Source organism: Accipiter gentilis, chromosome 5 (assembly GCF_929443795.1).
Source record: "Accipiter gentilis chromosome 5, bAccGen1.1, whole genome shotgun sequence".
NCBI lineage: Eukaryota > Metazoa > Chordata > Aves > Accipitriformes > Accipitridae > Astur > Astur gentilis.
Window position 1 is genome coordinate 7,402,552 of NC_064884.1, and position 13,957 is coordinate 7,416,508.

Genomic DNA, 13,957 nt, shown 5'->3' on the forward strand with positions numbered 1-13,957 from the left:
AGCCACCAAAACTGAATACTACTCATCTCAAGAAACAGGATGACTACATCACCTCTTTGGACTTTAATGTGTTGGACGTGAGAGATGACAACAAAAAATTTCACATTCTTCCTACCTCTAAAAGGAAAAAAGGGAAAAAATCTAATACTGCATACAGAATGCCTTTGAAAGGTGAGGTGCTCCCCCCTGGCTCCCTGATTTCAGGCTCTTCTCGGGCACAGAAGTACAGAGAGAGGGTTAGGTTTGCCAGACCTCATCTGCGTAGCATTCATCCTTGGTTTTTAAGTTTACACCTCTCTCCACATATGCAATAATTTAACCAGCAAAAGAAACAAACCAAGCAACTGTCAGAGCCACACCACAACACTAGAAGCTGCCTACTGCATGCAAAGCTTCAGTGACACCATGCAAGCAGGACCGTGATGTCAGAGCACCACTCATCACCTCTTGCAGGCTGCCAGCCTCCTCTGCAGGACTCCTTCGGTGCTCAAGGTCAGCTTCAGCAACATCAGCTAACTGGCTGCCACAGTTTTCCTCCTCTGTTTTGCTGTTTTCCTGGCAAGGTGGGGTAACACATCCACTAGCAAAAGTCCTCACATCACCTTTGCAAGCTGATTGGGTCACCCACCGGTGACAGGTCATTGCCCTGCATATCACCCCCTGCAGGCACCCCTGGAGCAGAAAGCTCTCCAGCTGAACAGCTTTCCAGCCTCTGCTCAGGAGCTCACAGGCCCACATTCCCAAACATCAAACTGTTTCTGTTCTGCATGCCTTGCTGCTGCTGCTTTTCCTGCTGGCTGGCTCAATGAACTTGCTGTTCTACCAGACTCTTCCCAACTCAGGGCTCCCTGCAAGCCATGGCTCACTACAGCACTCCTCAGCCATGCTCCCCCAGCATGGGAGCAAGCAAGGCTATGACCACAGCAACCATTCATCCCCTTTTACCAGTCAGCCCTGTGCTATTTTATAGATGTCTTTGTTTCCTGGGAACCAGCAGCACTGCTTCCTCCACAGACATCTCCACAGTAACACACAAGCTGTATTGCGCAATGTTTATTTACAGAGACAGCTCCCTTTCACACATCTCCATCTGGTAAAGAAGCCTTGCATGGTAATTTCCCACCACACAAAAGACCCCCTTGACTCCCAGTGTTTACCCAGAGATTGACCTGGGCAGAAGGCAGAGTACTAAACCTCCCAAGCTGCAAGTGTTGCATCAGGGGATCACTTCTGCTGCTATGGGACCCTCTCCCCAGGCGCCCAGAGATGCTTCCAGACCTCTTTCCTCCTCTTGCCCCTTCCAGCAGTATCCCAAAGCCCTTTTGTATTTTAGGGCAGTCTCACATGCCTGCGGCAACTATTCCCTCACAGGAATTCAGAAGGCAAGAAAGCTGGGTTCGGGTGAGAGCTAACCTCACAAGCAGCCAAGCAAGCCAACCTGCCTAGAAGAGGCCCTCTTTCCAAGAGTACATTCTGACTACTACACATAAACCTCACATGTCAACTTCTCCAGCATCTGACTTGGGTTTTGTTTTCAGTGCCTTTTTCCCCAGTTAATTTACTCCTTGCTCCAGAAAAGCCCACTAAGGGGGGGGGGGGGGGGTAGCATTTCTTTCCATCTCTCCTCCCTCTTTCACAGATGCTTATGCCATCTTCAATGCAGCCTCTGCTTTTACCCAACATCCTTTCGTCTCAGCAAGTCACTAAAACCCCAAGCTAATTTTCTTTGAATACAAGTATTCAACCCTGATCCACAGGCTACACAAAGCCAGGGTTTTTTCAGCACTTCACCCCATTACTGCTTAGGTTTCCCCCTGTAGGGCTTCCTGTATAAATCCTTTCCTCTCGGTTCTGTAAGGAAGCTGGAGAACAGCTTGGGCTACAGGCTGCGGTTTGCTCATAGGAGTGCTTTTCTACTGCCATCTCATGGAACTACAAAAGAATTATATTTTCCAGTGGGGCACTAATATCTTATCAGGACTAAGATATCACCAAACTGGGTTAACAGAGCCTGGCTGTTGGGCGGCAATTGCCATTTCATAATGGAAATGATAATAGATTCCAAAAGCCCTGCTGTGGCACTGAAATGCCAAGACATCTCTTTGTTCCTGGACACATTAACATTTCAGTGGCAAATTGGGCCCTGACAGGCCGCTTGTTGTTTGGAGATGAGAGAGTCGGGCCTTTCTTTTCCACATCCACTTTAGCATAAGCCTTTGCAGTTTCTGCCCAGCACTGTGAATGGGTTCTCCAGGCAAAGTACTTTACAGCTTAATTTTTGTATGCTGTGAAAAGGATAAGGGAAATGCTGTAAAACACTTTAAAAAGAAATTAATTTGCCTTTCAGATACTGGAACAGAATTTTCAAAGCAATGAGAAAGGATTAATGTCAGCACAGTTGGGCCAAATCACCAGAGCTGCTTGCAACGCACTTCCTATTGTGCCCTTGTCATCTTAAGCCTGATCACCGCTAAGAAAGTGCTGGCAGAGAGCGCACACCCACATGGAAAGCTAAATGTCTGCACAAAGCCACGTGTGTACTGAACTCATTGCTGACGCTCCATGTCAAAGCCATGGAATTTATCAGCAGTGCAAGACAAAAGAAAACAGGTTTTAGGTGGCCATGTGTGGTCCACATGGAAGCTTCTAAGATTCTTGTGGAACTGGATGACAGTGCAAGAATGGTGTTTCCAGAGTACGTTCCCCTCTCCTCTCCCCAGTGCCACCATTGCAACTTCAGCTGAGAATGAGCCTCCTTTCCACACTCACTGAAAAAAGTAATGCGGAAGCAAATGGTGCCTCTTCCTCAACAAGCCTTCCTCCCACAGCAAGAATGGTGGCACCTCTCTGATCTGAGACCCCCTTCTTTCTGCTGCTCCTTGGAAGAGCTGACTTCCAGCTTGCCTGTCACACCTACATGGCTTTTGGTTTCTCCGCTTTAGAATGAAACAAAGCTCTACCCTGTGCAAAGATGCTGTCTTCTCCAATCCCACCTACCAAACCACAAGAATTCTCCTTCAAGTGCAAACTTGCCTTCAATACCCACAGCACTGTCCCCTGTGGACCGCATCTGGCTTCTCAGACACTCCCCCCAGCCCTTCCTCTCCATCAGTCTGCTCCAGGCTGTTCCTACTTGTAAGTGATACATGAAACTCGCCCCTTGGGCACATCTCCTGCACTCTCACTCCCCAGTCCAGGCACTGGCTGGGCAGTGTCGCAGCTCCTCTTCTGCCCATCTCGCATTACCCACATTCTTACCTCAGAGTCAAAGCTGCCTCCCAGGGCGCTGACATCCACATGCAGGTTTTTGAACAGTCTTGCTGTCCCATGGTGACTCTAAAGGTATTAAAAAAGGAGATGACTAATACTGAGTTCTGACCCCTGCAATCCCACAGGCCACACAGGAGGAACTGGGGGGTCCTAATCAGAGAAATAAGGCAGCAGACCTATAGCAATATGCCAAGGCAATAAGCCTACAGCCAATTTGTTTTGGAAATACATCGTGGCAGACATTGATTTATAGGGAGTACAAGAAGAAAACAGGATTAGATACTTTTTGGTGATCAAACAAAACACAGAGGAAGTGCAGCACAAATTAAGGCCCAGAATCAAATGGAACAGCTGCAGCCCATCATCAGCTGTTACCAACAGAGCATCACAGTTTTTCATTCCTTCAGGGTTCATGCACTACAGTTACCAACACGCATTAAGAGCTGAGGCACGCAACCTACCTCATTCTCGCTTTCTCCCTCTTTGTTTCTCCCTTTATCTGGAGCCGCCATGTTCAAGGAACTCTTCTCTTCACAGACCAAGCCCAGCAACTTCTTGGTCTGGCTTATGGGCTTACAGGTCTCTGCAGGCTGTCAAGTCAGAAAGAAAGGGAAGCAAGAGGACAGCTGAAGTGAAAGGGGAGATACAAACCCACTGAGACACTGGCCAGCAGCAGGAAAGCTGCTCAGTTCTGAGAAGGTGCTCAGGATTACGCTGCTACCCTTCTTCTGGTAGAGCCACGTCCAGGTGGCAGATGTATTCTTTGAGGCACACTTTCTCTTACACCAAAGAGGCTCCTGTCCTTGAGAAGCACATCTGCAAAACCTGCCTGTGCCTAAAACACTGATTCAGCCAAGACCATAATAAAACAAGATATTTGAAATGGCCAGTGACAAGATTTAACTCAGCAAGAAGAAAACCTTCAGTGGAGGTGTTGATTTGTATGATGTTTTGCAGATATATTGTTTTGTTTTCCTTTAAAAGATCAATTCATTACCACTTAACACATCTGTTTTGTTGACCCAAAGGTAACATTCTGTAAATAATCATTCAACATGATTGTCAGTCTTGCATTCATCCAGAAAATTGTTCTTTTAATTTTTTTATTCTCAGCAAATAGTTGGGTAAAAACATTATTTATTAGATTACATTATCTGTAGTGTATGTCATGCTTCATTTGGACACAAATCAAAGTTCTACTAAAATGAACTTAACAGACTTTTTTCCCCAACAGTAACTGAAACAATTCTTTCTTTAAATCTGCTACACATAGCAGAAGAAAGCTCACCACAAGTTTAGCACTGGGCTCCCTAGAAATAGCAAAAGAAAAGAAATATAGTGAAAGAGTGTAGGAAAGTGTTTTTTTAACAGACAAAAGTATTTCAAAACTGATGAGAGATCACCAATATCGTCATTTAAGTTTTTAAGTATCACCATGCCTGTGACCTTTTGCAGAGTGTGCTTGCCAGGGCATGTTCCCAGAGAAGACAGAACCTTACCTGAGTCCCCACTTTGGCCACAAGGCTGGAGTCCACCGAGCTCCCCACATCCAAGTTCAGCGACCTGCGAAGGATGCCAGCCGGAGACGCTGCAAGGCCACGCAGTGGAGCGAGGTTCCCCAGGGGCGCCTGGACAGGTGTTAGCAGGGTGCCTGAGGACTGGAGCATGAAGGGACTCACTGAGAGGACAGCATGGGTGCACAGCTTACACTCCATATCTCAGAAAGGGAGAAAGCCCTCCCCTGTGCAAACACTAGCTGCTGATACTAAATCCACCACCACTGAAAAACTGCTTGTGAGACGCCACACCCAGCCATCACCAGCACACAAAAGATGTAAGGAATAGCTGTTTGATTTACTCACACATGTTGCCTTCCAAAGGCCCATCTGAATATGACAATTTACAGCAGCAAGGCAATTCAAAAAATAAATGGGCATTACTCCAAAACTGATGCGAGAGAACAACAGCCACACTAGCTCACACATCTGCATGTACCTACACTCAGCACCCTCTAGGAGAGGCTCCTACCCAACATCACGCACACAAGGTAAACTGGGCAGCTTTACCTCTGTTGCCCTGCTACTCTGCACGTCGTGAAACGAGTGAAGTAGAAACCACTCTGATGGCAAGAAGCCTCCTACTCTTCACAAGCTGCAACTAACACCCCTCTTTTTAGACCAAGATCCAGGATGCTTCCTCACCTTACACCAGTGGAAAAGTTACAGGCTGAGGAAAGCAGCTCTGCCGCAGCACATCTGTGAGAAGCTCCTGAAAGCATCTCCCCCTTTCAAAGCACTGAAGGAGCTCTGGGAGCCATCCACCACCCTCACCTCCAAGCAACACATGCTTGACATATCAAGTTATCTTCACCCAGAAATGTGACCATTCCCTTTGACTTTGTGGAATTCCACACCCAAGTAGTCTCACCCTGCAATAAGCTGCACAGGTGAAGCTAGAAGGAAGACATGCTAGGATTTCCTCTGTAGTGTGCCAGTACAGCCAAGTGCTGTTGCTTCAGCAGAGCACACATGCATTCAGAAATCACAGTTCCTGTACTCTGTACCCACACAAGATTACAGACCAAGGCCAGAGTTAATTCACTCGCACACCAAGGGATGGGGAGAGGGAAGTGAATACTCACTGATCCCTTCTTCCACCTAGTCACTGCCACAACAACAGTAACAAAATAAATCACACATGCTCAGCTTAACTTATTGTTTTCTACAGATGGCCATTAGCTACATGTATGGAACAGAGGATGTTAGCTGTCCTTCAGCAAAGACAAACTCACTTCCATGGGGCTAATTAAAACTTTCAGGATAATCTGCATTTTATCTGATATTTATAGTCATAGTTCTTATCAGCTAACTGAGCACTACCACATGCTAGTAATTAGAAACCTGAGCTAGCGATTTGGTGGAGCCACAGCTGGGTACTAGCAACAGTAGAACCAAGCAATTCATTAACATTACACACAGTGACCTTTCAGCTCTTTTTGGTTTTTTTTGGTTTGTGGTTTTTGGGTTTTTTTGTTCAGAACAGGAGATTTGGTAAGTTCTTATTAAATTGAGGCAATTACTCATGGATGAAGACAACCCAACCTGGAACATTCTTCCCAGTGAAGGGCAGGATCCTGCTACAGACAGAGAGAAAGAGTTTGGGCAAAATAGCACAAAATGGTCCAGCTATTCTCAGGGCAAGAAGGAGAAAGTCCCATTTATAGATGGGCCTGTCACACCTGTAAGCTGCCTCAGTGTCCTAAGACCACAGTGGCAGCAGTCCAAGGACTAAATTGTGCTCAGACAAGTCATTACTGCACCCACATGCAAAACAACAGTCTGTAACCAGTGTGAATAATCTTTCTCTTGTTTGAGAAAGCCAATTCATTCAAACTTTTTCCTGTTTTTCTTTCATTTAAGAGGGAAGAGATTCCATTTCTCAAGCTACTGGACATGGATGCAGCAGAGCTGGCTGTGACTTATGGTTTCTGTATCACCATAACCAAGTCAATCGCTCTGAGACTCGAGATTCAGCAAGCAAAATTAAGCTAAAAATAGAATCATAGAATCATTTAGGTCGGAAAAGACCTTCAAGATCGAGTCCAACCATTAACCATGCCCCGAAGCACCCTGTCCACTCGCTTTTTGAATATCTCCAGGGATGGTGACACAACCACTTCCCTGGGCAGCCCATTCCAGTGTTTGACAACCCTCTCAGTAAAAAAGTTTTTCCTAATATCTAACCTAAATCTCCCCTGCCTCAACTTGAGGCCATTTCCTCTTGTCCTATCTCCAGCCACCTGACAGAAGAGACCAACACCCACCTCACTACAACCCCCCTTCAGGTAGTTGTAGAGAGCAATAAGGTCTCCCCTCAGCCTCCTCTTTTCCAGACTAAACAGCCCCAGTTCCCTCAGCCTCTCCTTGTAAGACTTGTGCTCCAGGCCCCTCAACAACTTGGTTGCCCTCCTCTTAACACGCTCCAGCAACTCAGTGTCTTTCCTGTAGTGAGGGGCCCAAAACTGAACACAGTACTTGAGGTGCGGCCTCACCAGTGCTGAGTACAAGGGAACAACCACCTCCCTGTTTCTGCTGGCCACACTATTTCTGATACAGGCTAGGATGCAATTGGCCTTCTTGGCCACCTGGGCACACTGCTGGCTCATGTTAAGCCAGCTGTCAACCAGCACACCCAGGTCTTTCTCTGCCAGGCAGCTTTCCAGCCACTCTTCCCCAAACCTGTAGCGCTTCATGGGGTTGCCATGACCAAAGTGCAGGACCCCGCACTTGGCCTTATTGAACTTCATACGATTGGCCTCAGCCCATCGACCCAGCCTGTCCAGATCTCTTTGTAGGGCCTCCCTACCCTCAAGCAGATCGACCCTGCCTCCCAACTTGGTGTCGTCTTCAAACTTGCTGAGGGTGCACTCAATCCCCTCATCCAAATCATCAATAAAGATATTAAACAGAACAGGGCCCAACACCGAGCCCTGGGGAACAGCACTTGTGACCCGCTGCCAACTGGATTTCACCCCATTCACCACTACCCTCTGGGCTCGGCCATCCAGCCAGTTTTTCACCCAGTGAAGAGTGCACTTATCCAGGTCACGAGACACCAGTTTCAAGGAGTATACCATGAGAGACAGTGTCAAAGGCCTTGCTGAAGTCGAGGTAGATAATATCCACAGCCTTTCCCTCATCCACTATAATAGCTGAAATATCTGAATAAGCCATTGCCCCTCAATTTAGATTGTGGGATCTTCAGGTAAAAGACTGACTTTGTAGCACGCTTACTACAAAGAGTCTTAGAGCCAAAATTAAAGATGATTTTGCATTCTATGTTGCTATCCCACTTGATTTACTGCCCATCACCTGTTTTTGAGTTCATGTCCTTGCAAAACTAAAAAAAGGCATGAGTTGTGCAGTGTTTGCCATGCAAGGAAGACAAACAACGGCTTTTTCAAGCTACCCCCAAGCTTTAGGAAAGCCACTATAACTAATGCCACATCTGCTTCCGTGACCTCCAACAGAAGGTTTTTTGCCCCTTTTCTCCTGAAAATTAGCTTGGAAGCAAGTTTTCACACTCCCAATTCTCCAGAAATGTTTACAGTGGAAGGGCCATCACAAAGGATTTCATCCTACCTCATTCCCACCTGCTCCTTCACCAACATCTATTTTGCTGCAACTCCCCGCAGTTTCTCTGGTTTGGGTCACTGCCACTTTCACATGCTGACAGAGCCTGTTGCTCCCCTGGCACTCAACCCACACTCCAGAAGCTTGATCTGTCCTCCCATTTCCTCCCTTTGCTTCTCTTTGCACTCCAGCACTTCTGGGCAGTGCATTTCCCACAAAAATCCACCATAACACTGACATGGTCAGGTTCTGGTCTGTAGCACCATTTCATATCCTCAATGTTATGCTCCCTCTCTGGCTTCTGGGCAGGACTTGGTGACTGAGACGAGGATGACCCCAGGAGCGGACGAGACAACAGAGGCTCTTCTGCAATGGAGCATGCATCCTTCCATCTCCCAGACTCACGGTGCGGACAGAAGTAGTGGCTCACTCCCAGTACCTGTGGTGCCTCACTCCCAGTACCTGTGGTGCATGATCACTATGAGAACTGCCAGAATCACTGCTAGCACACTCTGATATCAAACCACTGCTTTCGTCATTTCTCCAGCTATCTTTAGCAGCTGAAAAGACACATTTTAATGTGGGGTCCATTGCAGAATGAAGTTCCACATCAATTCCTCTATTTGCATCTACCCCTTGGAAGCAGGGTAGTATATCTGTGGTATCTTGATGGACTGTGGAGTTATGCTCTAGCATACCATTGCTACTGGCTACTTCCATATCTGCTCCTACTTCCATCAGCTCCATCTGCTTTGAACCCTTTCTCTCAGGTCTGCCAACTGTCTCATTGCTCTTGTACACACTGATGGCTTGACCCAAAGCCTCATCTCTAACTTTCCTCTTACTTCCACTCTCAGATAACTTGCTGCGGGATCTCAGCTCTTCCTGAGCACATGGAATGTCAACTGTCTCCTGCAAACCCCAGTCATATGCAAGACTGGCATCAAAAAAAGAGTAATTTCATTGTTCCAGTGGTTAAAGCTTTCTTCTTCTCTGGCTTGCAATATGCCTGGGCTTCTTTCCACATCCCCATCCAGTCCTGTAGATTTCTCTCTGACTGAGAAGGGATGATCAGGCTTATGGATACACTCACCCATCACATCCTTCATCTTCTGCTTTTCTTTCAGCTCTTCACCCTCAAAGAGTAGGATTTTGTCTTCAAAGGCCTCTAGCAGAGTTTTGACATTCTGAAAGTCTCATGAATAGGATTTCTTTGACACACACAAAGGTTGCACTGGTGGCCTAACCTCTAAATCATCAGACAGCAAGTCAGAGGAGTCAAGACAAAGCTTTTCTTGCGTTTCTAAAGGTGTATAGTGGTCCTGGTGGATGCCTACACCAAAGCTGCTAAAAGAGGGATCTTCTAAAATTTTCTCCACATCACGTAAGGTCTGGCATGGTCCGCTGAGCTTGGGAGCAAGCAAGTGATGCAGTTTGTTTGGCCACGTGCCTGCAAATAGCCTCCTTGAATCACTTACGTCTGATGGTCTCCCTCTGCCTTCATCAAGGCAGCCTTCATCCCTAATCTGGCTATCTGGATCTGGCTCAGGACTCTCCTGCCCACAGGGCAGGATGGCAGAGGGCATTTGACAAAAAGGATATTGAAGGAAGAATCCCTGGCTGTGTTTCCCAAGTAGATAAATATTAGCAAATAACTAAGACATATCGCATATTACTATATACAGCCTTATCTATCTAAAGTACAGATATATACTTAATACACAATTGAGACATAAATAGGTCTGTGCATTTTTGAGCACTTGCAAGTACATGTACACATAGAAAAGAAAGCACTCAAGTGAAAGCTTGAGGCTTTCTGAGTTGAAGAGGTCTATGCCTTGAGCAACAACACAAGGCACCATCTTTCCCCAAGGAGACTGATCTCACTACCAGCAAAGGGAAGATAGGGATGATCTGCTGTCACTCGGGATATAAGGGGAATTCAGTTACACTTGGAGATATCAACAGCAAAGCAGACTAACCTCACATGTCTAAACCTGCATTTGCTGCCTGTATATCATAGCAACACATGCATGGACACTGCATAAACACCGTTTGTTGTCCTCTCCGAAGAAAGAAATCTTTCCAGCACTCCAAATATCTGCTGCCAAGAATAGCACCAGCATCCTTGGCTGGTACCATACCCTTCTCAGCAAGGCCATCACAGGGCTGTGGCACCCCTGCTCCCAGTGGGTCCTTCTAAACCAAAACTTCCCAACTGTCATGGGTTTGTGCCCCCACTTCTGTTGGATTTTCATCAAACTCACAAACGTGCTGGACAGGATCTCGTCAGGGGATTGCTGTTCCAATCCCCAAGCAGCAATGGCACAGGATCACCCTCTAGGTCACAGCCACTTGTTCATCCTCCACCCAGCCCTCCCCAGAAGCACTGCAAGCAGAGCCTACTCACAGCGGGTCGCTTCAGTGACTGCTTCTCCTTCTTGTCTTTCTTCTTCTTCTTGTCTTTCTTTTTTATGCTGCCACGTGCCAGCAGTTTCTCTCGCTCCTGAATGACGAGCTCTCTGTAGTGATCATCACAGGGGTGGTCCCACATAGACTGGCCATTAGCAAAATTGAAGTAATAGATATCACCAGTGATATCTTGGCTATATGGGAAAAACAGCATGAAAAGGTGAAGGAGCACATACAAATATAGCTGCATGTACCAGGACATCTTACTGGGTCATGTGACCACCTTATGGTCAGTGAAGAGGGGTACGTCTCCAAGAGTCCAAAGACGCATCAGTGTGGGGAAGCAGCTCTCCCAGAGATCGCTCGCATCCTTATCCAATTTCCCAAACGCTCCTTCCCCTTTTTCTGCCACCCCACAAAGAGCCGAGCTCCCCCATCCACAGAAAGTACCTCTGTTGTGGCATCTTCCCCCCCTCACCAGCTGGTACACTGCTCTGCCACCAACACGGGCAGCACCCAGCAGGGGAAGGGCAGGAGAGGCCAGGAATCTCACAGGACAGCTGCCGACAGAGCTCTCACCAGGGCTTCCACTCGGGTGGTAACGGGGCCACGATGCCTTCCCTGGCCAGCCATATCAGCTCTGGCTCCTTCTCAGGGTCAATCCCAATCTCCCGTGCAAAATCCTGGATTTCTAGGAAAACAGAAGAGGAATCCATGGAGATGGTCTACACCAGGCACTATGCAATAAGCCACCAGCCTCCTCAGCTAAAGCAATGGGGACACTAGGAAATCCCGATCCCGAAACAAAGCTGCTAAAAGCTGTCAGCACGGCCCCGCGTGTCAGTGAGCACATCCTACCAGACTGGTAAAGCTAGAAGACAGACTGCAAAACAGCATTTATCTTTGCAACCAGAAAGCTAACTTTTCAGCTCTGTCTTCTATGAAATCCCATTTATTCTAGCCTCTCCACCCATGCTCTCCCTGATTCCCGTTTTCTTAAAACACCTCAGAGTGACCTGCACGCTTGAATCCCTTATCACTGCTCCTGGTAGGACAGGCATCAGTTACCTTGCTCACTGGGAATGTACGTCTCATCATAATCTTCTTCCAGGATGAGCTGGTCACCAATGCGCACCATAGCTCCTGCCATGGCTCTCTGCACCTGGCGGCATGAAGGAAGCAACACAAAAATCCCATCGATCAACTACACACTTGGAAATAAAGCTTCCTCATCATGCAGCGCATGGCAGAGCCCCGCAGGAAACTCAGCGCCGGGGCTGCGGAGGGGAACAAGGTGTGTCAGGGCTGCCCAGCATGGTGCAGACGCGAAGGACAAAAAGCAAAAGCAGCCAGAACCAATGGATTCTGGTAAAGGAGAGAGGACACCGCTAAAAGCGCTAGGCAGCAGGCTGCAGCTCAAAGTGCATTAACAGCACAAAGGGAGGAGAAGAAATACTACATTATTTACAAGCATATTTCCCCACCTCCCCTACAAAAGGTAGGGTCTGCTGGCACAGTTCTGTTGTACAATTTATTAATTCACAAGGAGATTGAGCCCAGCTGCTTGGCTGGGCACAGCTGGGAGCTCTCCAATTTACAGTCCAACACCTGCCCTGGGGCCAAGGGGAAAGAAGCTGCCCTGGTCTCACCACCCACAACCCAAGCCACCCCAAAGAAAGCAATATGTGCAACAGGGCAGAGCTCTCTGCTCTGCTTACAGGGCTCTTTCACTGCGGTGCATGCAGCAAAACCAAGTCCAAGACCTTCCACGCACACTTCACAGGGGCTGCAGAAACAGGGAGCAGAGCTGAAGCAGCACAGAAGTTGCAAACAGACCCCCAGCCCAGCCTTTCAAGCTTCTACAGAGAAGATGAGCACTCCCTTCAGGCACTTTTTCGACAGGCAAAAAATAAGCTGAAATGAGAATGGAAAGAAAGGGAAGGAGAGCAAGCAGTTTTCCCAGAGCACAGCACAGCTATCCAGGAGGAGTCCCTGGACTGAATCAGCACTGCCTAGGGACAAGGCAGCTTCTCGCCTTCCCAGAATACATTTCAGAAGCTGTAAAAGGATGCTAATATAACATGTCCCACCCCTGAGAGCATTGCTTCACTATTTAACTTGAAGACTGAAGGCAGCCATTTAGTCCCACTACAGCTGGGCCCTTGTGACCCATCCACCACAGGTGTGGCAGTTCTAAGTTACTTTCCCCACCCCAAACACCCCCATTTGTGGCTCTGCACAACCACAGTTGGCCAGCATTAGTCTCACACAGCTGCATGGGGAGCCAGGCTAGGCCAGGCAGCTGAGCAGGCTCCCTGCAGCCACCCACATGCCAGCACCAACACAAGCAGAAGGGTGGCCATGAAGACAAGGCAGAAGTGAGGACAGGACAGTCCCTTCCAGCCCCACCACTCGATCCCAGAGGGGAACAACAAGGTCAGACCAGCTTTTACCCCAAAAGCCCCAACATAACAGGTGCTCAAAGCACGCCCCTGCTTTCCTCATGAGATGTAAGGGCCGAGGTGCCTCCCAGGGAACAGGAGCCATCCCAGCAGCACGACCACACCAAAGATGATCGCCTGGAGTGAGATCGCCACACCGCTGCCCACGGCTGAGCCTTCCCTGCCCTCCTCACCTTCCGCTGTCCTCAGGCCGCTCCCTATTTATAAGCCTGACGTAAAACGAGCCTCCGCAGCAGCTTTGCAGGCAAGACGCCGTCGGGCCGCTCCCCCTCACCCAAGCAGCCGGACGCGGGCAACCGACCCGAGGCCTTCCCTTCTTCTTTCCCACTGCCGCAGCCTCGCTTCAACCCCTTGGCCTCGCCCCGCTCGCTCTTCTCCCTACCGCCGCCCGCACCGGCGCCAAGGCGGGCTCGGGCCCCCGACCGAGGCCGCCGGAGCTGCGCCGCACAGCTCACCCCCCCACACCAGGCTCCCCCGTGGCGGGGGCAGCGGCCCCGGGGCCCGCTCGCCGCTTCCACCGACGCCCGCGGGTTGCCCGGAGGCGCGCACGTCGCTTCCGGGTTCCGGCCGCCCTAGCAACGACGCTGGTCCGCACGCCGCCGCCGCCCCCCCCCCGCCTTAAATAGCATTGGGCGGGAGAGGGCCGGCCGGAGCCGGATTGGCCGGGCCGCGTGACGTCGG

General features: G+C 48.9%; 1 protein-coding gene across 2 annotated transcripts in view; it reads right to left on the reverse strand.

Annotated features, from left to right (window-relative positions):
• Positions 1 to 13,840, reverse strand: part of CEP164 (centrosomal protein 164) — a 49,819-nt gene extending 35,979 nt beyond the window's left edge. Inside the window, exons 1-9 of one of the 2 annotated variants that reach the window (XM_049801355.1) lie at positions 13,671 to 13,840; positions 12,533 to 12,728; positions 11,883 to 11,976; positions 11,394 to 11,505; positions 10,813 to 11,008; positions 4,770 to 4,928; positions 3,732 to 3,860; positions 3,259 to 3,336; positions 445 to 555 (exon numbers count right to left, since the gene is read on the reverse strand). In XM_049801355.1, the coding sequence (XP_049657312.1) occupies positions 445 to 555; positions 3,259 to 3,336; positions 3,732 to 3,860; positions 4,770 to 4,928; positions 10,813 to 11,008; positions 11,394 to 11,505; positions 11,883 to 11,964 (867 nt within the window). In that variant the 5' untranslated portion in view covers positions 11,965 to 11,976; positions 12,533 to 12,728; positions 13,671 to 13,840. The remainder of the gene's footprint in view (positions 1 to 444; positions 556 to 3,258; positions 3,337 to 3,731; positions 3,861 to 4,769; positions 4,929 to 10,812; positions 11,009 to 11,393; positions 11,506 to 11,882; positions 11,977 to 12,532; positions 12,729 to 13,670) is intronic. The other variant, XM_049801356.1, reaches the window with a different exon arrangement.
• Positions 13,841 to 13,957: the final 117 nt, after the last annotated feature.